The sequence below is a fragment of the Leuciscus leuciscus genome (genome assembly GCF_965113295.1).
Source record: "Leuciscus leuciscus genome assembly, chromosome: 4".
Taxonomy (NCBI): domain Eukaryota; kingdom Metazoa; phylum Chordata; class Actinopteri; order Cypriniformes; family Leuciscidae; genus Leuciscus; species Leuciscus leuciscus.
The window spans coordinates 7,136,265-7,163,679 of record NC_138728.1 but is presented as its reverse complement, the minus strand read 5'-3'; the positions used below and the strand labels follow the sequence as shown (position 1 = coordinate 7,163,679).

Here is a 27,415-nt window from a genome sequence, read left to right as displayed (position 1 = left end):
GCAAGCCCTAAAAATACAATGCATTAAAATGCAAGCATGGTTAATGTAATGCTTATTTTTTTCAAGTAGTGCAATTCAACAGGCTTTTTATTTCAAAAACATTTGACATTATTTTTCTTCCATAGAATAATCTCATAATTGCGAGTTATAAAGTCAGAATTGTGAGTTATAAAGTTAGAATTCTGACTTGGACTTTGTAACTTGCAATTGCGAGTTTATATCTCGCAATTCTGACTTCTTTTCACAGAATTGTGAGATATAAAGTCGCAATTGCGTGTTACAAAGTCCAAAAAAGGTCTTTGAGAGTCAAAAAAGAATTACGAGTTCATATCATGCAATTCGGACTTTATAACACACAATTGCGACTATATCACGTGATTCTGAATTTATAACATGCAATTGCGACTTTATAACACAATTCTGCCATTATAACACGCAATTGCTACTTTTATATCATGCAATTCTGACGTTATAAAACGCGATTGCAACTTTATATCACGCAATTCTGACGTTATAACACGCAATTGCGTCTATCACACAATTCTGCCATTATAACACGCAATTGCTACTTTATATCACGCAATTCTGACGTTATAACACGCAATTGCGACTATCACACAATTCTGACTTTATAACACACAATTGCTACTTTATATCACGCAATTCTGACGTTATAACACGCAATTGCGACTACCACACAATTCTGCCATTATAACACGCAATTGCTACTTTATATCACGCAATTCTGACGTTATAACACGCAATTGCGACTATCACACAATTCTGACTTTATAACACACAATTGCTACTTTATATCACGCAATTCTGACGTTATAACACGCAATTGCGACTACCACACAATTCTGCCATTATAACACGCAATTGCTACTTTATATCACGTAATTCTGATGTTATAACACGCAATTGCGACTATCACACAATTCTGACTTTATAACACACAATTGCTACTTTATATCACGCAATTCTGACGTTATAACACGCAATTGCGACTATCACACAATTCTGCCATTATAACACGCAATTGCTACTTTATATCACGCAATTCTGACGTTATAACACGCAATTGCGAGTTTATAACACGCAATTGCCACTATATCGCACAATTCTGGCGTTATAACACGCAATTGCCACTATATCGCACAATTCTGGCGTTATAACACGCAATTGCGACTATCACACAATTCTGACTTTATAACATGTAATTGCGACTTTATAACACAATTCTGACTTTATAACACGCAATTGCAACTTTATATCACGCAATTCTGTCGTTATAACACGTAATTGCGACTTTATAACACAATTCTGACTTTATAACACGCAATTGCAACTTTATATCACGCAATTCTGTCGTTATAACACGTAATTGTGACTATCACAATTCTGACTTTATAACACACAATTGCAAGTTCATATCATGTAATTCTGACTTTTAAAACTGGCAAGTGCGACTTCGTATTACACAATTCTTACTTTATAACACGCAATTGCGAGTTTATATCGCAATTCTGATTTTAAAACTGGCAAGTGCGACTTCATATTACACAATTCTGACTTTATATCATACAATTGCGAGTTTTTATCACAATTCTGACTTTATAACTGGCAAGTGTGACTTCATATCACGCAATTGTGACTTTATAACGTGCAATTGTGACTTTATATCACGCAATTCTGACTTTATAACTAACAATTGTGAGTTTATGTCAAGCAATTCTGAGAAAAAAAAATCAGAATTGTGAGATGTAAACTTGCTATTGCGAGAAAAAAAGTCTGAATTGTGAGATGAAAAGTCACAATTATCTTTTTTATTTTTTATTCAGTGGCAGAGACAAGCTTCCATAAGGGCCAAAACTGAGTCACTGAGTCACATTGAACAAATATTGTTTGAATGATTGAAGTAGAGTAGGATACTGACCGTGCGTGTGTGTGTGTGTGTGTGCGTGTGCGTGTGTTCACTGAGTCGAAACTAAATGAATTAACATGTGAAAGAACACGCTTGATTGTGAGGCCCAGCACAAACCTGTGAAGAAATAGAACGATACACGTTTCTCTGTTTAACTCTAATTGTTTCACGTAAAACCCTCTCTCCTCAAACAAAAGTTGTCAAGCTTGAATGCTAATTTGTTCATAGACCCTTGGAACTTCAGCTGACAGTCACACAGTGACTCTAACACTTCAGATTTCCTCCTGATGTGTGGGAAATGTCTATTTTCTTTTTTTCATTATGCACTATTTGTGAATTTATGTGAACAGATATCGAGGTCTCGCAATCTGGTCACACGATTAAATGAGCAATATCCCATGTCTATTTCCACAGGAGTGCTTTAAAACGCTAACACCTTTTCTTCACTTCTAATCCGTATTAGCATCCTTTACTGTGGGAACATTCAGGCAAATGCAATGGACCAGATACCTTTTATTTTGAAAATAACAGAAATCATTCTGAATTAGCTTTCAATGTTTTTAAATATCATGGGAAAAGCAAATCCTGGAATGCTTTGCGATGTAAACCAACAGGCGAATACTGAATATTCACTATATCATATAATAGTGTGCTTATGTAGAGCGTTCCAAATTAGTCGCTTATTAGGTTCCATTTCAGTCAGGATGCAGCTGTGTATGTAGGCAGTACTGTCGACTTAGTTTTGGGACAGTTCTTGAATCTGCTCATGATCATTGGTTACTGTAGCATGCCCGTCCCCTGTTGACCCTGTTTTCCGAACCCCAGGGGTGCGTGTGATTCCTGCCTCTGGCATCGGTCCCTCTCCCGTCTCCATCTGCTGCGGGGGCTGCAGCTCTTTCCTCTAATCTACATGCTCTGATAACCTGCGGATAGAGCGTTTATAAACGAGACTCCCGCCTACGTCCTCAGAAGCACCTCTGCTATTATAGCTCATGATCTCAGTTTTATTAGACGTAATGTATACAAATTACATAGGTTTTTCCTACAGCAAATGTTGACGTGTAAATTACTGATCGATCGCAAAAGAGACATTGCTTTATGGTGTACACAAGCTGCAACACACGTTGCCATGGAAACGACACTACAAGTTACTCACACCCAAGCTACATTAATTTTTAAACCATCCACTTGTTCCTGACACTGGGATCCTTCTGAAGTGCGTCTGTGTGCTGTATACGGTGTAGACAGCATCAGTGATTATAATGGGTTCTATTTGCTTTTGACGCGACACAACGCTCATATCCAGTGTAGGCAAAATGTCAACCGTTAAGCGACTGAACACCAGTGGGCTCTGGAGGCGGTCATATGCAATTATATTTGCCTGTGTGACATCACACATAATTTGAATATGTACTGTATATATTAATATACAATTTTATTTGTAATATACACATTTTACACTTATAGTCTTTTAAAAAGGCATCGGAAATAATAAGTGAAATGTAGTGTTGTCAAAAAAACTGATTTATATACATATAGATACTGAAATATCTGAAACGCTTCCAATACAAATTTCCCACGGGATAGATTCATGATACCAGCTGCGCTTTCTCGCTCTCTAATCTCTCCGACGGCGAGTTGACACACAAACCCGCCTCCACTCACTCACTCTTTTCATTTGCTCCAGTAGCATATTGTTGGTGTTACAGGGCTTGAATTTCGGCGTGGGATTTCACGTATTGTGCATAATTTTACTCATTGCCACAAATTTTATGGTCACACTCAAAGTGCACGTACATAAAGCCGCCTCTGTATTAAATTGAGTCATTTTTCACTGTTTGTGTTTAATCAGTCAAATACACACAAAATAATGTCAAAAAGCCGGTCTTGGCGAGTATTCACTTAAACACAGTCAGTTTTATTTTAAGTGAACATAAACAGTTGAGAAAGAAAACACGTTTAACAGTATAATGGCCTTGCATCAGGTCTTAAAGTGACAGCAGCCTAATATACCTGCTGCCAAATTATGAAATTATGATTTTATATATATATATATATATATATATATATATATATATATATATATATATATATATATAATTTTGATTACATATATTTGATAATTAGCATTGATATTTTATATTTGCATTCATTTATTATATTTATACAATTAATTAGATTTAATTAGATTACTTATAATTTTATAAAATCATATGTAATATGAATATTATAAATAATTATATTTCTAATTATAATGTATTAATCAATTGTTAACTACGGAAGCCCTGAAACGCAACGTAAAAAAAAAAAAAAAAAAAGGTAAAAAAAAAAAAAAATTCTAGTATTTCGAGATTAAAGTCGAAACGTTTCGAGATTAAAGTCGAAACGTTTCGAGATTAAAGTCGAAACGTTTCGAGAATAAAGTCAAAACGTACCAGAATACAGTCTTCTGTAGAAGTTGCGTGTGTGTGCATTCATAACGGCGCGCGTCCACTGGTGCATAGGAAGTGCTTCCAATTCTGAATTTTTTGTATGTGTTTCTCAAATATAATATATTATATAATATAACCACTGGTGGAGGTTGAGGAGAGATTCTCTGAAATGATTGTAAAGCGCTTTTAAGTGTAGGCCTACAGTAATTATGAAAGCGCTATATAAATGCCTCATTCATGCATTCATTCAGCTGGATATCTTGATCCAGTCTGAAAAGTGTTTTCGCCTGTAGGCTAAAGTCTATTTCGGCGCAGTATATTTTATAACGTCCTATAGCCTAATGCCATGTTGGTAGATTTTCCTTTTGTTGAAAGGCAAGATAAAAGTAAAGCTATTATTTTGTGTAGTTCCAGTTCACACACACACGCACGCACGCACACGCATGAATGCCTGTGCGGCAATGTGAAATAACGGCAAGCACACACGCAACTTCTACAGAAGACTGTATTCTAGTAATGTTTCGACTTTATTCTCGAAATGTTTCGACTTTATTCTCGAAATGTTTCGACTTTATTCTCGAAATGTTTCGACTTTAATCTCGAAATGTTTCGACTTTAATCTCGAAATGTTTCGACTTTAATCTCGAAATATTTTGACTTTATTCTCGAAATGTTTCGACTTTAATCTCGAAATGTTTCGACTTTAATCTCGAAATGTTTCGACTTTAATCTCGAAATGCTAGAATTTTTTTTTTTTTTTTACGGATTTTTTTTTTTTTTTTTTTTTTGTTGCGGTTCAGGGCTTCCGTAGTTAACCATTAGACAAGGAGTGTTTTTTTGTGAACAGCTGCTCCTTTTTTAATTTGTAGTGGATCCACAGACATTCACTACTGTTGTGTGTTCTACTTCTGCCCTTTGCTGAACTTCCTCAGTGGAAATTGAGAGGAAACTGTTGTGGATAATTGGCTGGTGTAATCAGACTGAATGTCGGGATGGATCAGGGTGTCATTATGGAGGGGGAGGATTCCACAATAACCATTCCCATATGCGATTGTTCATTCCCATGCGTCATGAAACGGCAGATTGCTTCAAAGGCCAAAGCGCATCCTACCTGTTATTGCAACAGAAATATTCGAAATGTCAGAACAGCCCCAGAGGTCTCAGAATCCTTTAAATGACTTCAGGCTCTGCATTTATGCCACATCTCTACCGGTTACCATAGCAGCAGCCGTTCTCTTTGATTACAGCGTATCCACGTCGCGGCGTATGTGTGTGTCTGCCGGGCCAGATGCTGCACCGCTGTAACCTGACAGACTCGTAGTTCATTTTGCCAGCAGACGCTGTTTTCCTGTTGAATGTGGACGCCATCAATCAGGCTAATAGCAGACGTTTGTCTCGCATGTCGATATTAAGCACCTCGAGGATGTGGTTCTGTCCTCTCAGCCTAATTCTTAATAGCCTTTTAGAGACATATTAATTATGTTGTAGCTTTAGAGGGTGAAGAATTAACGGCCAGCTCGGGAGGTGAAAGTGAAATCACTGTGAAAATACACACTGTAATTGTCCTGCCAGGGAACATTAAAGCTGCTAATTCAGATCTTACGTTTCATCATGTAGTTAAAGAGGCGTCCTCGGGGACAATTTTAATCAGATGTGTTTATGTTTGTTTGTGTGTGTGTGGTTAATAGCTCGTGCTTGTTCAGTGATGTGTGACCCATTGCCATCTGCTCCGTGAGTTTATCATCTGGTGAAGTCAGTGTGATATGCCATAGTGTTCAGTATATGTGTTCAACACCACTGCAAGTGGCATTATTTTGCTCTGATCAGCACTGACTCTTCATATGCCATACCATGTGCCTCAGTTTGCTGCCATATGCTGATATGTTTGGCCTTTTATTTATAGTTTACAATAGATAGAACAGAACATTATACTCAGAAGAGGATCTGGAAAATGGTGAAACAGAAGTTTGACCCACAATGTGTTACTGAACACTAGGTCACAGCTTTGGCATATGCTTTAATAAACTACATCTAATAAATATTAAGATATTAAATGGAACTTTTAGACTCTTTATAAGGACTATAATGCAGAAAAAGCATTGCATTTTCCATGCTTAACATTTTAACAAAAGGATAGTTGATGAGCAATGTTGTTATGGAGAAACTTATATATATATTATGCACCGAAATTAAAACTCTGACGAAACCGAAAATTCTGAATGCACTGTTGTAGCTCATCCACATAATTATTTTTTTGGGATATCTGCTGCTCTTTCTATTCGTAAAACTGCTTTTGTTTAGCATTTTAGCAGTTCTTGGATTATACAAGAAGTTATGAGCTCATTAACTGAGACTAGATTTTTCTTTTTAATGAATAAATTGAATATTGGCACATTGAGTGACTATTTAAATGAACAAATAAAGGTGATTAAAATGGTCAAAGACAGAAACGTTGGCTGGTTATTGCACCTTTGCCTTATACACTGTCAGAAATAGGGGTACAGTAGGAGTCCATTTCTGTCCCCCAAGGTACAAACTAACGTACCCCATAGGGCTTATTATTGGACCTCAAGGTACATATATGTACCTTTTTGAGGGTCAAAAAGCTTTAAAAGGTACATATATGTACCGTTTCTTTTAAAGGTTAAGGTACAATATTGTACCCTTGAGGGTACAGCCCCAGTGACAAGCCATTATACCCCTAAAGGTACAATTATGTATTTTATTTTCTGAGAGTGTATGGATCCATATAAATTGACCTAAAAATGAATCTAAATGTTTTGTTGCAATTATTAAGACAACAAATCTTTATCTGATTTGTTGCAAGATTATTCCCTTGTTCATTTGTCATACCCTTACTCTTTACAGGGGCCCTAAACCAGAAGCATTGGACAAAGAAATATCCAGTCTGCGGCAATGCCAGGCAGTCTCCCATTGACATCAGTGAGGAGTTCACTCAGGTTAGGATGCAGTACCAGAACCTGCAGCTGGAGAACTGGGAACAGCCCACCGCCGATTCCACCACCATCACCAATGATGGCAAAACAGGTCTGCACACCCTCACTGGGTTTCTGGTGTTTACAAGACGTTTGTTCAGTTGGGGATAAAACCGCTTTTTAAACAGCACTCAGTGAAATTATACTGACAGGTTAACTCCCCAGAGCGATGTCGTCCGACGAATGCAATTACGACCTGAGATTAATCGCTGGCGGACTAATGGAGCTGTTGAAGAATAAAATCTCCTGAAATGACAATCGTATTTCTTTTTCTTACCTGTGAATGGCAGCTGGGTGGCTTTGGATGGTCTGTGCTTTTACAGGAGCACAGAAGAAAAGCTTTTTGTTCTGATTTGACACTGTGAGAATGACAGATTATTCCAGCACAAAAGGCTCAGCTTAAAATGAATCTTTTATCAAGGCGAAGAGATGAAAGCTGAAGTATGAGCAATTAGAACACATTTGCGTATGGACCTCGCGGTCATTGAGTTTGTGTGTGTGTGTGTGTGTGTATCATGTTTCTCAGTGGTAATCAGTCTGAACGGTCAGTACTTCATAAGTGGAGGTGGGCTCAGATCCAGGTTTAAAGTGGGCAGGATCACGTTCCATTGGGGCCGATGTAACGCCACTGCAGACGGCTCTGAACACAGCCTCAACGGCAACAGCTTCCCTCTGGAGGTAAACTTCACCACACGTATAAATCACAGTGAATCAGGTTCTCTGTAAGATTGAGGATAACATGGAAATGCATTCATTTAATTTCCCACTAATCATACCATGTTAAAATAAAAGTCAAATATGAACTCATGTTGACTATAAATGAAATATATGGAATTGAGTCTCTCTCTCTCTCTCTCAGATGCAGATATATTGTTTTGATGAAGAGGAGTTTGAATCCATAGACGAGGCGATAAGTAGCGGAGGAAAGATTGCTGCTGTAGCTGTCTTTTTTGAGGTGATATTTACATCCTGCGAACATCATACACGCTTATACACACTGTATATTAACCCGTATGACGTCACCATGGCATGGTGCATCTGTAACCTTTTTATTATAATGACTTTAAAGACTTTGATCTGTTCCTTAGGCCAGCATTGAAGACAACCAGGATTATGTGGCCATCATCGACGGGGTGAACAGCGTGAGCCGATTTGGTACATCCTTGTTTTTCACATATCATTTTCATTATTTCAAATTCATCTGCAATAACATGCTTCTATCTGACGTTAAGGTAAAAGCAGCCCTCTGGAAGCGTTTTCTTTGCGGCCTCTCCTTCCACAGTCCCCCGAAAAATACTTCATGTACAATGGCTCACTCACCGCGCCACCCTGCTCGGAGAACGTGGAGTGGATCGTGTTTAAAAACACAGTGGCCATCTCAGAAACCCAGGTCAGGACGTCTCAGATTATTTTCTGTGCAAGTGCAACACATAATTTGGCTAAATAAAGTCACAAGAGTCTTGAAGATCAGGCTAGTGAGAAGTTTGGGGTCACTATTGCAGCCGATGGCTCTTTTGTGTTTGTGTGTGAGAGACCGAGAGAAAGAAAGCGAGGGAGAGAGAGAGAGAGAGCGAAACCCCTCGCCTAAAAATGGAGCGTGGTGAATACATCCCTGACAGCCCCTTTAAGCTATTCTTGAGCAAACGGAGGCGTGTGCATTAATATTTCAGCTGGCCGCCGCCTGACGTGTGGATCAGAGATAAGCCCTCGGTGGAGGGGATGCAACTTTGCCCCTCTTATCCAGATGCACTTTAAAGCTCAGTTTTAAGATGCGAGGAGGGTTTTTTTTTGTCATGCGGTTGTGTAGCTATTTTTTCTTCTCTCTCATGCCTGATCCACTTTAAACACAGCCTGTTTCTTGGGCATGAAAATTTGATGGGGCGAAACACAGGCACGCTTATGTATAGCTGATGAATCTTTAGCGCTGGTTCAGCATTTGCATAAATTCACTCGTGCATATAAAGCTATTCACCCTCATTCATCTTGATCCAATTTAAATACAGTCAATATAAAGAAAAAATAATAATAAATGAACTTGTTAGTAAATTTGGATGTGCAAGCTAATTCGGAGACTTGCTCTGTCATTTTGGTTGTAACATTGCTCTCTGAATTACTTTATTCTGATTGGTCTGTTGCATCTCTCTATTTGTTGTTTAATGCTCTTCTTGCACAATTTAGTTAGTTTTAGTTAGTTAGTTTAAGTTAGTTATTTCGTTTTAGTAAGTTAGTTAAAGTTAGTTATTTTGTTGGTTTTAGTTAGTTAGTTTTGGCTAGTTTTATTTAGTTATTTAATTAGTTTTAGCTAGTTGGTTATTTTGTTAGTTTTAGTAAGTTGGTTAGTATCCGGACATAACTAACTTGTGAGATTATATATATATATAGTCAGCCAGTCATCATCTAAAAATAAGTGTTTATTTGGTCATAAGGACTGCTGACTGTACATTGTTTCGTATGTATTTAATTGTCTTCTTAATTTATTTTTGTTTGTTGATTGTATATATTTTCCAATATCTTATTTATGTATTTTTATTTAATGTTATTTCAACAGTATTTGACAAAATACTACATTTTACATTATTATGATGATTATTATTATTAATACAAAGCTCTGTCATGAAACTCTAGATGGTGCAGGATGATCGGTCCTTAACTCAAAACTCTTGCAATCACATCATTTTCTATAGGGCACAGCTGATTGGTTCCTGCTGTATCAGTAGCCAATGAGCTCGCTGCTCAACCTTCAAATACTGTTCAGCATTTTCTGTAGCAGTTGCAACATGCTTTCAGAAACCCTCCACCATCCCCAGCTCCACCTGTATAGATCTGCTACGGGTAATTCATGCTATATTGTGCATCAGCAGCATGTCTTACTTGCTCACAGCAGCGTGTCATGTGTGTATTAGCAGTAGCAAGTCCTGTACTTGCTCTGCAAAAGCAGCAGAAGCGTAGCAGATCTATTCCACCAAGACTAAACATATCAACATTGTCATATCCATTACCATGCCAAACACTAATTCACTGACATTATTACTTTTATTATTCAACTGTAAGCAAGGTCTTGTAATCTTGTCTTATTATCGTCTCATTATTCGTTGCATCATTTTTGTATATTTGTAGCTGGAGGTCTTCTGTGAGGTGATGACCATACAGCAGGCCGGATACGTCATGTTGACCGACTACCTGCAAAATAACTACAGAGAACAACAACAGCAGTTCATGGGACAAGTGTTTTCATCCTACACAGGCACAGAGGAAGTCCCTGCACCCAGTATGTATAACACACACTCACACAGCGCAGCCTAACAAAGACACTCAGAAACAAGTATGTGCCTGTGATACATAAAATAAGGATCAGAGAGGAGTGAGAGGTCATCTCTCAAGGTCAAATCGAGTGTTCGCATGCATCTCCTCCTTCTCTGACCGTGGACACACATGCTTTTTGCGCTTTTTAAAAACCCTGCAGTGAATGTGTGTTGCCTGGAAACCACACTTTGGAGCTTTTCCAAGAAAACAAATGCACCAATTCTGTTTCAAACAGAGTTGATTTAGAAGCAATTTTGTAAGTTACTGATATTTGCCTAAAGTTACGGCTCCTTATTAGAACGAAAGCATGATCCAATAACATAATATTCTCTCAGAATTGAATATTCTGTCATTAATTACTCATCCTCGTGTCGTTCCAAACCCATAAGACTTTTGTTCATCTTTGGAATATGTGAATGAAAGCCTAAATTCAATCTGTTCATCATATAAAGCGATCATGTCTCTTCAGAAAAATTGGACTAAACCGCTTTAATTCATATGGATTAGTTTTACGATCGCTTTATGAACTTTTTGAAGCATCAAAGTGTCAGTCGCATTGCTGTCAACGGAGGGACAGAAAGCTCTCAGATTTAATAAAAAAGATCTTCATTTGTGTTCCAAAGATGAACAAAAGTCTAACGAGTTTGGAACGACACGAGGGTGAGTAATTAATGACAGAATTTTCATTTTTGCATGAACTAACCCTTAAATCATCTCAGTTCGGTTTAGTGTTGATTGAGTTCAGTTCAACAATAACTGTGAAAAGTTCATCAATTATGAAACGAAGTTGTACAGCTGTAATTATTCAGCTCAAGTCAGTTCAATGTAATTTCAAGCTCTTCTGTGTTTAGTGTGCAGCTCCGAACCGCAGAACGTGCAGGCAGACTCTGAGAACTACACCGGCATCGTGGTGACGTGGGAGAGGCCACGGGCCGTCTATGACACCGCCATCGAGCGCTACTCCGTCACCTACCAAAGACTCCAGGGCAAAGACCCACCCAAACAACAGTATCTGACAGACGGAGACCAGGATGTGGTGAGTACTTTTAGCCCATCCACGTGAGGCGTTTAATATGACTGTGTTGACTGAAGCTTGGATATTTCAGTCAACATTGTTACATGATAGCTGATAGTTCATGGTTAGACTATACTGATGGTTAAAAACAGGTGTTATGAAATAGTATTCTCTTTTTTTTCTTTCAGGGGGCCATTATTCATAATCTGCTAGCGAACAGTAGCTATGTTGTCCAAGTGGTGGCGCTGTGCACGAATGGCTTGACCGGAAAAATGAGTGACCAGGTTATTGTGGACATGCCTCTTGAAGACCCTGGTAATGCTGAATCAAACCAAAAATTGGAGAATCTCACAAAAATGTAAAAAAAAATGTCTGGAGCAAATTTCACACCAATATCAAAAGTAAAAAAAAAAAAAAAAAATATATATATATATATATATATATATATATATATATAAAAAATTTTTTTTTATATATATATATACACTCACCTAAAGGATTATTAGGAACACCTGTTCAATTTCTCATTAATGCAATTATCTAATCAACCAATCACATGGCAGTTGCTTCAATGCATTTAGGGGTGTGGCCCTGGTCAAGACAATCTCCTGAACTCCAAACTGAATGTCAGAATGGGAAAGCATTTAATGAATGATTTAAGCAATTTTGAGCGTGGCATGGTTGTTGGTGCCAGACGGGCCGGTCTGAGTATTTCACAATCTGCTCAGTTACTGGGATTTTCACGCACAACCATTTCTAGGGTTTACAAAGAATGGTGTGAAAAGGGAAAAACACCCAGTATGCTGCAGTCCTGTGGGCGAAAATGCCTTGTTGATGCTAGAGGTCAGAGGAGAATGGGCCGACTGATTCAAGCTGATAGAAGAGCAACTTTGACTGAAATAACCACTCGTTACAACCGAGGTATGCAGCAAAGCATTTGTGAAGCCACAACACGCACAACCTTGAGGCGGATGGGCTACAACAGCAGAAGACCCCTACCGGGTACCACTCATCTCCACTACAAATAGGAAAAAGAGGCTACAATTTGCACGAGCTCACCAAAATTGGACAGTTGAAGACTGTAAAAATGTTGCCTGGTCTGATGAGTCTCGATTTCTGTTGAGACATTCAGATGGTAGAGTCAGAATTTGGCGTAAACAGAATGAGAACATGGATCCATCATGCCTTGTTACCACTGTGCAGGGTGGTGGTGGTGGTGGTGTAATGGTGTGGGGGATGTTTTCTTGGCACACTTTAGGCCCCTTAGTGCCAATTGGGCATGGTTTAAATGCCACGGCCTACCTGAGCATTGTTTCTGACCATGTCCATCCCTTTATGACCACCATGTACCCATCCTCTGATGGCTACTTCCAGCAGGATAATGCACCATGTCACAAAGCTCGAATCATTTCAAATTGGTTTCTTGAACATGACAATGAGTTCACTGTACTAAAATGACCCTCACAGTCACCAGATCTCAACCCAATAGAGCATCTTTGGGATGTGGTGGAAGGGGAGCTTCGTGCCCTGGATGTGCATCCCACAAATCTCCATCAACTGCAAGATGCTATCCTATCAATATGGGCCAACATTTCTAAAGAATGCTTTCAGCACCTTGTTGAATCAATGCCACGTAGAATTAAGGCAGTTCTGAAGGCGAAAGGGGGTCAAACACAGTATTAGTATGGTGTTCCTAATAATCCTTTAGGTGAGTGTGTGTATATATATATATATATATATATACACTATTTTTATGGAAGCTTGTTTCCGCCACAGAATAAAACATTTTAAAAGATAATTGCGACTTTATTTCTCATAATTGCGACTTTATATCTCGCAATTCTGACTTCATATCTCGCAATTGTGAGAAAAAAAGTCTGAATTGTGAGATAAAAAGTCACAATTATTATTATTTATTTATTATTCAGTGGCGGAAACAAGCTTCCATAATTTCTTTATATATATATACTGTATATATATATTGGAGGGTAGTGCTTAATTGCCAGGAACATTTTAAATATTTTTGAATATTTGAGTTGTTTTTGGGGGAAATATAACCCAGATATTTATTTGTGTTATTCACCCTATTATACAGTATTATTATAATTTTTTCCCCTTTGAATTAATTCACTGATATTTTCTTTGACCCTACAGTAAATGAGCCTGATCCCTTTGGTGATTTAACAGAATCAGAGGAATATAATGAGGTGCATTTTTTTTCTTCTGAATGTAGATTATAAAACTATTCATAAATGATTGCATCATGAGCATCTTTATGGTTTTTATGAGCTTGATGTATTTTGTTTTCAGGGAACATCTTCCCCTCCTTCTAAGTCTCCGCCCAGCCGGACCCTCATCCGTGATTCCGGAAGCTCCATCTCCATCACCACAGCGACAGACCAACCAGGCTTCCTTTTTCCCGTTGTCAGGACAACCCCCATTACAGTCAGAGGTAAAATTACAGAGGAGTCTTCGCTGTCATGGTCACCTGACCAAAATAAGACCGGAAATGAAACCAAGCGGCCACTCATCAAACTCATCCCAGAGGAGAGCGGCCACCTTCCTCACAGCGACATGGTGGTCACAGACGTCTACTATGAGGACGTCCTCAACACCAGCACCACAAAAGCCACACCAGATCTGAACAACCTTCTCACTGCACCGCCAGATGCTCTCCAAGAGACCTCAGTCAGGACAACCAAATCTTCATCAACTTCTGCATTTGGACGACTGGTGCCAAAACAGCCTGTGAAGACGACCACCATCACCCCTGCAGTGAATGCAACTTCAACAGCTAATGCAAGCACTGCGACTACTGGAACATCTATGAAGATCATTTCTCAGACCACTCAGCCCCTGTTTAACGGTAAGACAGTCTTGATCAGGGTGTTTGCCTTGACAAAACCTTTCGCTAAATGCTAACTTGCTTGCAGGAAAGTGATGGAAACGCTGATTATGTAAAATCAAACAATAGTAGCTGAGTAGTTTGATGATTGCATCATTATAGAGCAGTGTTTCCCAACAGTTTTCATCTTAAAGGGATAGTTCACTTACCACATCATTTACTCACCCTCAAGATGTTCTTTGCTCTTTTGAACATAAAGGAAGATATATTGGTAATGTATTTTCCCCATTGACTTCCATAGTATAGAAAAAAATACTACGGCAATCAATGGGACCAGAAACTGTTTGGTTACCAACATTCTTCAAAATATATGCTTTTGTGTTCAGCACAAGGAATAAATGAATACAGGTTCTTGGGTGAGTACATTTTTGGGTGAACTATCCCTTTAAGTACTCCTTCATAAACCGCACCCTTGTGAAAAAGAAGTAGATGTAGGCATACTTTTAAAAAGAGAACTTATTAGAGAAATAATATGCTTTCAAATATATATATACTTAAATGTGAACTGAATTTAATGTATTAATTGCATGTCATTCGCAAATATAGTTAAAATAATAGGAAATGCAATTAGAGTTTTTTTTAGACAAATTGAACTATATATAATTACTTATAATTAATCATAAGTACTTTACATCGGATTTTGGTATGTTAGTCAACATATCAAAATAAGTGCTTATTTAAAGCACAACAAAAGATTATTAAATTATAATGATTTAAATGTATTTTAACGTTAAAAGAAAATTATTTGACATTACAAAGTGCACTTTTTAGAGGTGTTTCTTAACACACTTTGAAAGTACATTGAAAGTGTACTCTTTAAGTGCACTTAAGTGGCCTTTTACCTCATTATTATTATTATTATTATATTAGTTGCAAGTACTGTTCACAAGTTTTGACAGTTCCAGAGAAACTTTCTTTAAGATCTAGTGGTGAATTAAAAAAAAAATGAAACCCAGATGAGACACTTCACAAATTTCACTATTTTATCGAGGAATTTAAATACAAAAGAAGCTCAATAAGTATGAAATATCACCCACAAGTGAATACATTGGCATTTGCACAAATGTTAATGAAAAGTTACAACTTATAGGTAACAAACACATACAGGTTTAATAAACCAAAACTGTCTTTCTAAATCTGTTACTCCTGGTTGGGAATCACTGTTAATAAGTAGTCAAACTTCCAGAAACGCACTGTGCTCAATGTGACGGTGGTGCAATTGTTACTGCCATTTTGTGCCACAAATATTCTGGAAAAGCTTAAATGCACCTGCTGGACTCTCTCTTCTCGGCTGGTTGGCTCACTCTTCAAATGTTGAACGCGGTGGCGGTTGCTCTCTTGCTCTTGTGCATTCAACCTTTGCCTTCTTTCTCTTGCGCATGGTGATGGCGCCCCCCTTGCTGTGGCTTTAGGTATTTCAAGATATGCTAGACCAGTTTGATTGGTTTTGTTTCTTCCAATCCAAGCACTTCTTTCCTCCGCCGTGAATGTTTTTTTAGCGGAGAGTTGAAGTCTTAACTCTTTAGACGTGTTTGTTACAGCCACATCGCTCAGTAATCAAAGGGTATCGACGGCTCGAGATGCCACAAATCTCAATGTATACTCCACCCGCTACCCAACCATCTTTTTGGATGAGGGATCTGCTCAAGTGCCTTCTTCAGACGGGCAAGGAGAGTTCAGCGGATCAGGGTCCGCGATCTTCCTGGAGGAGCTCGACCGGGAATGGGAGCTCGGCCAAACCCGATCGGCTCCCAAAGACTCAGATCTGAGCAAAACTGGAGATGAAAATAATGAGGGACTGTCCTCTACTTTCTACTTTGAGAGCGAACGAGATGATGCCACCACCGAAGAACCAGAAAACCAGGCTTTTCTCTCATGGGTGACCTGGTCAGCTGAATCTGACACTGGCTCAGGTCAAGGAGGGTCAGTGACCTCTCAAATCGATGATATTCCCATACAACTCATAATTCCTGAACTCACTATCCGAGAGTCAGAGGAAGACCAGAATACAGGTAAAACTCGTACATGGTGTCAAAACATTTGGAGAACAAAACACATGACTGGCCAAAGCAACCAGTAGGCGGGCATTATGCAAATATGTAACATGATGATGTAACTAAGTCACAGAAATAATGGCAGGATCAGGCAAGTGTTTTCTGTTGGAAAGATGAACTCCTTTTGGCGTGGACTTTTTGCTTTGATTGTTTACATGCACAAACTGCTATATTAGACACTAAAGGGAAGGTATATAATAATAGGTGCCCTTTAAGATGAGAAAATATTGCAGTTAATGTGTTTTTTTGTTATTGAGATGAAGCACATGAAATGCTTTTATGAATAGGATAATTTCATTCTCCATGAGCTAGTAGTTGGATTTGGCATGTAAACATAGCCACAGATTTTTTAGCTCCTTGAATATGTTTAATATTATGTCATGTATTTTACAATGAGATCGCTCATTAATGGATTTATTAAGGACTGTTTTGCTCCTGTTTTCATCGTCAGAGGCGAGTAACAGCAGTCCGGAGTCTCGTGTCGGGATGGTGGAAGGAACAGAGAAAGAGAAAAGGACCGTTGTTCCTCTGGCTGTGATATCCACACTCACTACCCTGTGTTTGCTGGTGCTGGTGGGCATTCTCATCTACTGGAGGTATTTACTCTTCAAACACACGTCAGTGTGTGAACGTTTGCTTTGAGATTGCGGACACTAGATTCACCTTCTCTAAAATCTCACAAACTCACAAAAACATGTCCAGGTGACAATTTCACCCATTTTAAAGGTGCAGTAAGCGATTTCTGGGAAACACTGTTGATATTTGAAATCAACCCAAACAAACACACCCCTCCTTTCATTGCTCCGCCCCCAAAATGCACGAACATGCATTACAAGAGTGGATGTCTCTTTATAATAGCTGAAGCGAAGCAAATTAATTATTTCCAAAAATCAAGCGAAGATGACGGAGGAATGTCAAGGAAGAACCAAAAATGAACATACTGTGCACAAGAGTATACAAGCAAGTTTGTTGTTAGCCGCCAGCATCACACCAGCTCCAAACAAACAATGACACTTAAAACTGTCTTTTCTAATATTAAGGCAGGTCCTAAAGCTCTTGCCTGATCATAGCCCTTCTTTTTCCAGTGATATTCCTCTGACCTTTTCTCTTTTGTAATGTCTCTCACCCATCTCTCCATCTACAGTCTTTCTTCAACCTCCCTCTTGTTTACTCTCTCTCCTCCCCCATCATAAATGTATACGCCCCCTACTGCTGATTGGCTACAAGAGTGTTATAGCTTGGTCCGATCCTTTTTCAACATTGTTTCTCAGAAATCACTTCCTGCACCTTTAAGGATTTTTTTGGGAGCATTAATATCTTTTGCAACGTTATTTTCATGACAATTCTCATTACTGTATTGCATCCATACTTTTTACTCTTGAGTTATTTTTGCAATACTCATTATTTTCATTAAATTCTCTTCATTTTACCTGTAATAAAGTACAAAAATGGCTGTAATATTTGCATCTGTATCTTATAGGAGATGCTTTCAAACGGCACATTTTTATGTAGAGGACAACAATTCAGCCCGTGCCATATCAGCCCCATCAACCCCTCTTCTTCTACCTACAGGTAACAAACTTACACTCCCATTCAGACAGATTATTATTATTATATATTATATATTATTATATTATTATATTTTTTCTTTCATGTCTTACCAGCTATTTATTTAAACAAACAGTTATTTATTATTGTTTAAGTTATTTATTTAAAACTAAATAAATAAATGATTTATTTATTTAATACAATTACTTACAATTACCTTCTATAATAAATAAACTAATTTACGTATTTATTAAGTAATTGTATTTTTAATAAATAATTGTATTTATTTATTATTAATATTTATTTGTATATATTTAAACTTATTTATTTTAATGAACAAATTCATTTTAATTTAATTATTAGTTATTCATTGAAAAATAATTTATTTTTAAAAAAGCACAACTACTTACAATCATTTTTAAAATAAATTAACTTAAGTAATTGTCATTTTTAATTTTTTTAATTGAATAAATACAAATAAATAAATAAATAAGTAAAATGCAATTACTTTTATAATAAATAAACAAATTAAGTAATTGTAATGTTTTTAAATAAATAATTGTATTTGTTAACATTTATTTATTTGTATTCATTTAATTGCATTTATTTAAACAAACAAACAGTTATTTATTATTTCTTAGAGTTATTTATTAACAAATAAATAAATACAATTACTTAAATATATTTACTTTTCTAATAAACTAATTTAATTTAAATAAATAATTGTATATTATTAATAATTTGATATGTATTTATGTATTTCTAAATAATTGTTTTCTTTTTGATGCCAGAGGATAATGAAGCTCTCCCTGTTAAGGATTTCGTGAAACATGTTGCTGATCTTCACGCAAATCACATGTTCTCCAAAAAATTTGAGGTACTTGGGATTTTCACTATATTTTCTAAATATGTAACCTTAAACACTGCATCCTATAATGCCATGTAAAAATATAAAACAGTGAATTCATGTATATAAGTGCTATGGGCCAGCATGTAAAGAGGTGATGTGGGAACACTGTTCACTGTGGCTCCACTGACTGCATGGACACCCACACAGAGCGACAGCCCTGTCTAAACCCGTCTGTAGCATGAAAACACATGCAAACGTGCCTCATGTACCTGTACCTGCCTCTCTGTTTGTCCTGGACTTTCATTGTGCTCTTCTGCATTCTCACCCCCTCCCTTATTAGATCTTGAAAGAGTCTTACGAGGTAAGACACATCTCCCTTGTTTAGTGTTACTTATTCTTTTACATTGTTGTTATTCTTCTGTTCATTGTATTGGCGTGTCTCATGGTTAGTGTGCATGATAAAGTCAAATAGTTTGGTAACGGTTATGATCTGAGTTATGCTTGAAACGTTTCTTCCAGGAGATTCAGGGCTGTACGGCGGACATCAGCATCACTGCGGACAGCTCCATCCACCCAGACAATAAGAGCAAGAACAGATACATTAATATCCTGGCCTGTATATAACTCATCCATACTAATATAAGAGATGTACACGCATTTATGAAAAACAAAAAACATGACTAACAGACTTCTACTTTTGTACTCTCAGATGATCACAGTCGAGTTAAACTCTCTCAAAACTCTGACAAAGATGGAAAGACAGGGGACTACATTAATGCCAACTATGTGGATGTAAGTGTACAGTATATTTGATATATATATAGACCAGTTTGATATATATATATATATATATATATACAGTACAGGCCAAAAGTTTGGAAACATTACCATTTTTTATGTTTTTGAAATAAGTTTCTTCTGCTCATCAAGCCTGCATTTATTTGATAAAAAATACAGAAAAAAAAAGTAATATTGTGATATATTATTTCAATTTAAAATAATCGGTTTTCAATTTATTATACTTTATATTATCATTTATTTCTGTGATGCAAAGCTGAATTTTCAGGATCATTACTCCAGTCTTCAGTGTCACATGTGACATCCAGTCTATCACATGATCCTTTAGAAATCATTCTGATATTCTGATTTATTATGAGTGTTAATACCAGTTCTGCTGCCTAATATATTTGATGAAGAAAAGTTTAAAAAGAACTGCATTTATTCAAAAAAAAAAAAATATTTTCTAATAATATAAATCTTCTTTACTATCACTTTTTATCAATTTAACACATCCTTGCTGAATAAAAGTATTGATTTATTTCAAAAAAAGAAAGAAAAAAAATTACTGACCCCAAATTACTGACCAGTCGTGTATATTGTTGTTACAAAAGATTTCTATTTTTAAAACATTTGCTTCTTTTTATTTATTTATTTTTTTACTTTTTATTCATCAAAGTATCCTAAAAAAGTATCACAGGTTATGAAAAAATATGAGCAGCAGAACTGTTTCCAACTTTGATAATGAATCCTCATATTAGAATGATTTCTAAAGGATCATGTGATAGACTGGATCCTGAAAATTCAGCTTTGCATCACAGAAATAAATTATAATTTAAAGTATAATCAATTGAAAACCAATTATTTTAAATTGTAATAATATATCACAATATTACTGTATTTTTGATCAAATAAATGCAGGCTTGATGAGCAGAAGAAACTTCTTTAAAAAATATAAAAAACAGTAATGTTTCCAAACTTTTGGCCTGTACTGTATTTTTTTTTTTTTAAGAATTTCCATTATATTAGTCAACAATCACACAGAATGATGATTTAGGGGATTCACTCCCATATTTTAATGCGGTTGTCACTGCTGAAAGTTGACAGGGTGTATGTTGCCTATATAAACTTGCAATTTTGAGGGTCAAAAAAAGTCCAAAGTCACACTTATCGTATTTAATTTTTATTCCGTGGCGGAAACAAGCATCCATATATATTCAAAAATGGCCAAATATTTATCATATTAATCGGTCTGTCACTACTAGTGTTGGTATGATCACAGTCTGTTTGTGAATGGTTCTCTTTAGGGCTACAATCAGCCGAAAGCGTACATAGCTGCCCAGGGGCCACTGAAAGGCAGTCTGGAGGACTTCTGGAGGATGATATGGGAGCAAAACGTTGGTGTGATTGTCATGATCACTAACCTGGTGGAGAAAGGCCGGGTAATGCTTTTCATCACTTGATTTAGATGGTTTTGGGTGACAAAATAAAGTAATGATAAAGTGGTGTAATGAGATAACCAAACCAATGTTATTTATATCTCATGAGGCGGGTGTGTGTGTGTCAAACAGAGAAAGTGTGATCAATATTGGCCCCTTGAGAATCAGGAAGACTATGGATGCTTCCTAGTCACGATGAAGAGCACCAAAACTCTTGCCTACTACACGCAGAGGACATTCACCTTGAGGAACGTTAACGTCAAGAAGGTCCGTAGCTTCGCCTTACATCACCGTCACCAGAAAACCTTGAGGATATTCTCCATTCTCAACACTTTTCGTTGTCTTCTTCCACCACTAGGGCTCACAGAAGGGCCGCAGTCAAGAGAGGACGGTGCTTCACTTTCATTACACTCAGTGGCCCGACATGGGCGTCCCAGAATACACTCTTCCCCTGCTGTCTTTTGTGCGGGCGTCCTCACAGGCCAGGACAGCTGATATGGGGCCTGTAGTGGTGCATTGCAGGTAGACACCAGCAGTTATTAAGCATGAAGTTATTATGGTGTGAAGTTACTATGGTCATCGATCTGACTGCACAGACAGTATTGGATGAGAATAAAATAAAACCATAATTAATAAATTCCACAAAATTCACTCTGTTATTAAACTGAACTGACTTGAGCTGAATAATGACACTATAGAATATATATAAACAATATATTTTAAGTTTATTGCAAAATATGCACATATATTCAATTATTTAAGTATTCTGAGAGCGTAGGGAGACTCATTTGCTGTGCTTCACGGGAGTGGGCGGGACTAACAAGCTTGTTTAGACTCTGATTGGTGGAATCTTTGTAAAGCATCATGGGTAATGTAGTTTTTCACCATGAATTCCGCTCTTTAACATTATTCTTTTTAAAACTAAGTTGAAATAACGTGATTTGACGGCTTCAACAGAAGCAGCAAATACCATCGATTAACAACCTCGTAGCTCACAGTAGGTCTGTCTTTAAAGGCTCATAATAAGTTATGTTAAGTTATTTCCCTATGGAGAAATTGAATGGAGTTTTTACTTCTGGAACTGACTATTGCACTTTATTATCTTCTGTAGAGCTGCTTTATAGTTGAAGTGAGTTCGTTTCATAACTTTGCAACACTGACATTGTTATTGAGCTGAATAATGACACTATTGTTTGCTTTACAGCTGAAATTGTATTTGCTTTGTAATTGAAGATCTTTGCAACATTAATACTGGTATTTTCTTGTTTTAAACTGTGAAGCTGCTTTGATCTGTATTCTATAAAGCACTATATAAATAAATGTGACTTGACTTGAAGTGAGAGTTTATAAATGGAGGCGGACGGGACAACAACATTTTAAGAAGTGTTTGAATGTGTGCACTTGTGATCTGCAGTGCCGGTGTGGGACGAACAGGAACATACATTGTGATCGACAGCATGTTGAAGCAGATAAAGGAGGAAAGTACAGTGAACATAATGGGATTCCTCAAACACATTCGTACCCAGAGGAACTACCTGGTACAGACAGAGGTATGACATCCTACCATATTTCAAACCATACTTCAGGTTAGGTCACATCACATGCAACACGACACATCCATCATATTTGTGTGTGTGTGTGTGTGTGTGTGTGAGCAGGAGCAGTACGTCTTCATCCATGATGTTTTAGTGGAGGCCATCAGGGGTAAAGAGACGCTGGTCTCATCTAGTCACATTCACACATATGTGTCTGATCTCCTCATACCGGGACCTATGGGAAAGACCCGCCTGGAGAAACAGTTAAAGGTGAGACCCTTGGTTTATTAAGCCCCTCTTAATCATTATTATTCTGAGCAATTAATCAGTCTTCACTGTTGTTCCTGTAGCTGGTCAGTCAGAGCTGTGCAAAACAGAGTGACTACACAGTGGCAATGAAGGAGTGCAATGCATCTAAAAACAGGACGTCTTGTCTTATGCCTGGTGAGTGTGTCTAATATAAACATTCATTCATTCATTATTCAGTTGTTTATTTATTTAAATACTGAATATTTATTTAAAATATTTATTGTATTACATTATTTATTTTTTTAAAATGATCATATTTATTCATATATCATATATATATATATATATATATATATATATATATATATATATATATATATATATATATAAATAAAATATATAAAATGAAAGTGATTTTTAAAAAATCTGTATATTTATTTTGTATATTTATTTTAAATATTGATTTAAAACATTTAATTACATTATATTACGTATTTATTTATTTATTATTATTTACTTTATTTATGAATATATCATATTTATGTATATGTTTAGGTAGTTATTTATTTATTTTAGTTATTTATTCATGTATTCATTTACTTACTTTAAATATAGATTTTTTTAAATAAATAAATATTCATTGTTATTTATTATACATTTGTTTGTTTAATCACATATATATTTTATTTATACATGTATTTATTTATTTACTTATTTTATATTTTAAATACATATTCATTATATTATTTATGTATTATTAATATATACTTTATTAATATATAGTGTGTTTATAATTTATAGGTATTTTATTTTGTTTGTTTATTTATTTACTTATTTTAAATATAGATTTTTTTGTATTTATTTATTAAAAAGTGAAAGGGTAACCTGTTTTTTGTTGTTGTTTTTTTGGCCCATAATTATATTCAGATTAATTCTTTAAAAAAAAAATAGTTATCACTGTTCTTCTAAAATCTTAAGTAATATCTTAATTTAGCAATGCAATAAGAATTGATTTGCAAACATTCATTAGTAACCTAATCATAAATTCCTTATGATTTCTTTCTTTTTTCCCCAGAATTTGTTCAAGACCCCTTTTTTTTTAAATGTGTTTTTAAAGATGTCTATTAACAGTGAGCTCATTCAGTGACTTTAGTTTTGTGAAGTGTAATGGTTAATCTTTATCTTCTCATCTGTGCTTCAGTGGAGAGGTCAAGGGTCAGTCTGTCTACAGAACCTGGAGAATCATCAGACTACATCAATGCCTCGTATTTATTGGTAAGATTCTGGTCCTGATGCTCCTGTTTAGATTCCTTGGTCATATGGTGTGATTCGATGAGTCTGTGCCGTTTACAGGGGTACCATCAGAGCCGTGAGTTCATCGCTACCCAGAATCCTCTGCCAAACACCATACAGGACTTCTGGAGGATGATCTGGGATCACAATGCACAGATCATAGTTTCCCTGCCTGATACACTGAGCTTGGTGAGTTACACACACATTTCTACACATTTGTAGTTCTACACACATCCCTATTTATTATAAGGCGTCTCATTTCCTGACCGTCACAGACCAGAGAGGGAGAGTGTGTGTACTGGCCCACTAAAGAACAACCAATCAGCTGTGAGACCTTCACTGTGACCTTCAGAGGTGAGGACAGCGTGTGCCTGTCCAACGAAGATTCGCTAGTGGTGCAGGATTTCATTTTGGAGGCCCTACAGGTGAAAAACTTCTTTCATTTATGTAGCCAGAACTCAGTATTTGCCGCTGCTCTGGGTGAATCTCACAAAACCAGTCAAGAACATGTTGGAATCCTATTTCACCCCAAAACCAGCACAAAAATATTTAAATTTTGCATAAAGAAAATTCATTTAATTGCATATTTTAGTGTAATTTATTATTTGCGTGACACATTTCGTGATGCATCCCAATTGTCTTTACCAAAATGCAAATAAATCAATTAATATGTATATGGCAGTACTTTTGTTGCGCTGCCTTTGATTACACTTTATTTTAAGGTGATGTAATTACTTACTCAAAAAAGTACTGAGTAATATTAATTACTTACTATAGAGTTATGGTTAGGGTTGGAGTTTTGTTTAAGGTTAGTTACTTGTAATTATTATGCATAATTTACTGTTATTACTATAGTAAGTACATGTAGTTAATTAATATTACTCAGTACTTTTTTGAGTAAGTAATTACATCACCTTAAAATAAAATGTAATCAAAGGCAGCAAAACAAATACTGCCATATATTAGATACATTAGATTATTATTACTTTAATATATTTTAAATAAAATGGGTTATTTTTAAGTTAACACTTTATTTTAAGGTGATGTACATGTACTTACTATAGAGTTACGGTTAGTGTTGGAGTTTTGTTTAAGGTTAGTTACTTGTAATTATGCATAATTTACTGTTATTACGCATAATTTACTGTTATTACTATAGTAAGTATATGTACATCACCTTAAAATAAAGTGTTAACTTAAAAAAAAAAATGCATTTAAAATATATTACAGTAATAAGAATCTAATGAGAATGATGTGAAATGTAAGAAAATCAAAACATCTGGAAAATTTACAATAATGACAATATATAATAGTGTATATTGAATTTAAAAAAATTAATTTATTGTCACATTTTATTAAATTTTTTTTCATTGTGACATTTGTTTTCATGACAATTAAGCTCATTGTACAATCCAATTATCATTACCGAAATGCAAATAAATAAATGGTAGTATTTGTTGTACTGCCTTTTAAATACAATTGTATTATATTAATTTCTACTGTATTATAGTAATGAGAATCTAATGGGAGTCACTTACGAGAATGGTGTGAAATGTAAGGAGAAACTCTACATATAAACTCTACAGAAAATATCGACATATTACAGTAATGACAAATGATAATATTGTATATAATTAATTTAAAATGACATTACGTTACAGTATACAGCAATATTATAATGTAAAATAATATCACTAAAAAAGGCTTTATGCTAAATGTATTATTTTTCTGTTGATTTCGATGTATTTGTGAGATTATTCAACTAAAAAAAAAAAAAACTAAAAAAAAAGCATTTAATATTTTCAGTATTTCCAAGAAAGTTGCATTTAAGACTATGGATTAACAGAACTGTTTTGTGTGGCCGTCTGTGACAGGACGATTACGTGCTGGAGGTGCGTCAGTACCAGACGCCCCGCTGGCCGAACCCCGACAGTCCCATCAGCAACTCCTTTGAGCTCATCAACATCATCAGAGAAGAAAGCTCGCGTCGAGAGGGACCCGTCATCATCCATGATGGGTAGAGCGTCATTTTATTTACAGAAATGCACATCGGGTTATATCAGTCAGTGATATGTCATTTGTCACGGCGTCTGCTGTGCAGGTCTGGAGGGTCGAGTGCTGGTTTGTTTTGTGCCCTGACCACCCTGGTCAACCAGCTGGAGGAGGAGAACAGTGTGGACGTCTATCAGACCGCCAGAATGATGAACCTCATGAGGCCGGGGGTCTTCGATGATATTGTAAGAGGACTCTAATATTAGTAAAATGATTTTCTTGTTTTGTTTGCAAGTAGACATACAGTATCTACACATTGTTAAATCAAGATACATTGACTTGAGAAGCAAAATGAAAAAAACTATTTCCTGAAAAATTTATCAAAAGTGAGCATAAGTTTTTGCATAAAACAAGAAAAAAATATCTGCCAATGAGGTGAGAAGAATAATCTTGTTTTCCCTTTGAATTATGTGTTTTTTTTTCTGACCCCATTGGCAGATATTTTATAATATTTTTAATATTTTATATTACAAATATTTTATATCAGAATTATGAAGCAAAAAAGTCAGAATTGTGAAATGTAATCTTGGAATTACGAGGAAAAAAGTCAGAATTGTGAGATATAAACTCGGAATTGTGAGAAATAAAGTCAGAATTGTGAGAAATAAAGTCAGAATTGTGAGATATAAACTCAGAATTGTGAGAAATAAAGTCAGAATTGTGAGAAATAAAGTCAGAATTGTGAGATATAAACTCAGAATTGCGAGAAATGAAGTAAGAATTGTGAGGAAAAAAATTATTGTGAGATATATAATCTCTTTATATAAAGACTTTATATAATCTTTATATAATCTTTAAATAATTTTATTTAGACTTTATATAATCTAAATAAAGTCAGAATTGCAATATATAAACTCGGAATTGCAAGAGAAAAGTCGGAATTGCGAGAAATAAAGTCGGAATTGCGAGAAATAATGTCGGAATTGTGAGAAAAAAGTCAGAATTGTGAAATATAATCTTGGAATTACGAGGAAAAAAGTCAGAATTGTGAGATATAAAGTCAGAGTTGTGAGATATAAACACGGAATTTTGAGGAAAAA

The 27,415-nt window shown here is 35.9% G+C and overlaps 1 protein-coding gene across 2 annotated transcripts in view; it reads left to right on the top strand.

The window, feature by feature from the left end:
* The window catches only part of ptprz1b (protein tyrosine phosphatase receptor type Z1b), a 40,688-nt gene that overhangs the window by 12,084 nt on the left and 1,189 nt on the right, over nt 1–27,415 (top strand). The window contains exons 3-30 of one of the 2 annotated variants that reach the window (XM_082168027.1): nt 7,228–7,407; nt 7,882–8,033; nt 8,215–8,310; nt 8,444–8,510; nt 8,588–8,745; nt 10,473–10,623; nt 11,510–11,694; nt 11,862–11,988; nt 13,828–13,880; nt 13,984–14,539; nt 16,120–16,590; nt 17,084–17,228; nt 18,113–18,204; nt 18,972–19,057; nt 19,371–19,391; nt 19,550–19,646; nt 19,740–19,822; nt 21,115–21,249; nt 21,379–21,513; nt 21,605–21,768; nt 22,661–22,796; nt 22,905–23,051; nt 23,132–23,225; nt 24,232–24,305; nt 24,384–24,512; nt 24,599–24,748; nt 26,198–26,340; nt 26,425–26,560. In XM_082168027.1, coding sequence (XP_082024153.1) covers nt 7,228–7,407; nt 7,882–8,033; nt 8,215–8,310; nt 8,444–8,510; nt 8,588–8,745; nt 10,473–10,623; nt 11,510–11,694; nt 11,862–11,988; nt 13,828–13,880; nt 13,984–14,539; nt 16,120–16,590; nt 17,084–17,228; nt 18,113–18,204; nt 18,972–19,057; nt 19,371–19,391; nt 19,550–19,646; nt 19,740–19,822; nt 21,115–21,249; nt 21,379–21,513; nt 21,605–21,768; nt 22,661–22,796; nt 22,905–23,051; nt 23,132–23,225; nt 24,232–24,305; nt 24,384–24,512; nt 24,599–24,748; nt 26,198–26,340; nt 26,425–26,560 — 4,163 coding nt within the window. The remainder of the gene's footprint in view (nt 1–7,227; nt 7,408–7,881; nt 8,034–8,214; nt 8,311–8,443; nt 8,511–8,587; nt 8,746–10,472; nt 10,624–11,509; nt 11,695–11,861; nt 11,989–13,827; nt 13,881–13,983; nt 14,540–16,119; nt 16,591–17,083; nt 17,229–18,112; nt 18,205–18,971; nt 19,058–19,370; nt 19,392–19,549; nt 19,647–19,739; nt 19,823–21,114; nt 21,250–21,378; nt 21,514–21,604; nt 21,769–22,660; nt 22,797–22,904; nt 23,052–23,131; nt 23,226–24,231; nt 24,306–24,383; nt 24,513–24,598; nt 24,749–26,197; nt 26,341–26,424; nt 26,561–27,415) is intronic. The other variant, XM_082168028.1, reaches the window with a different exon arrangement.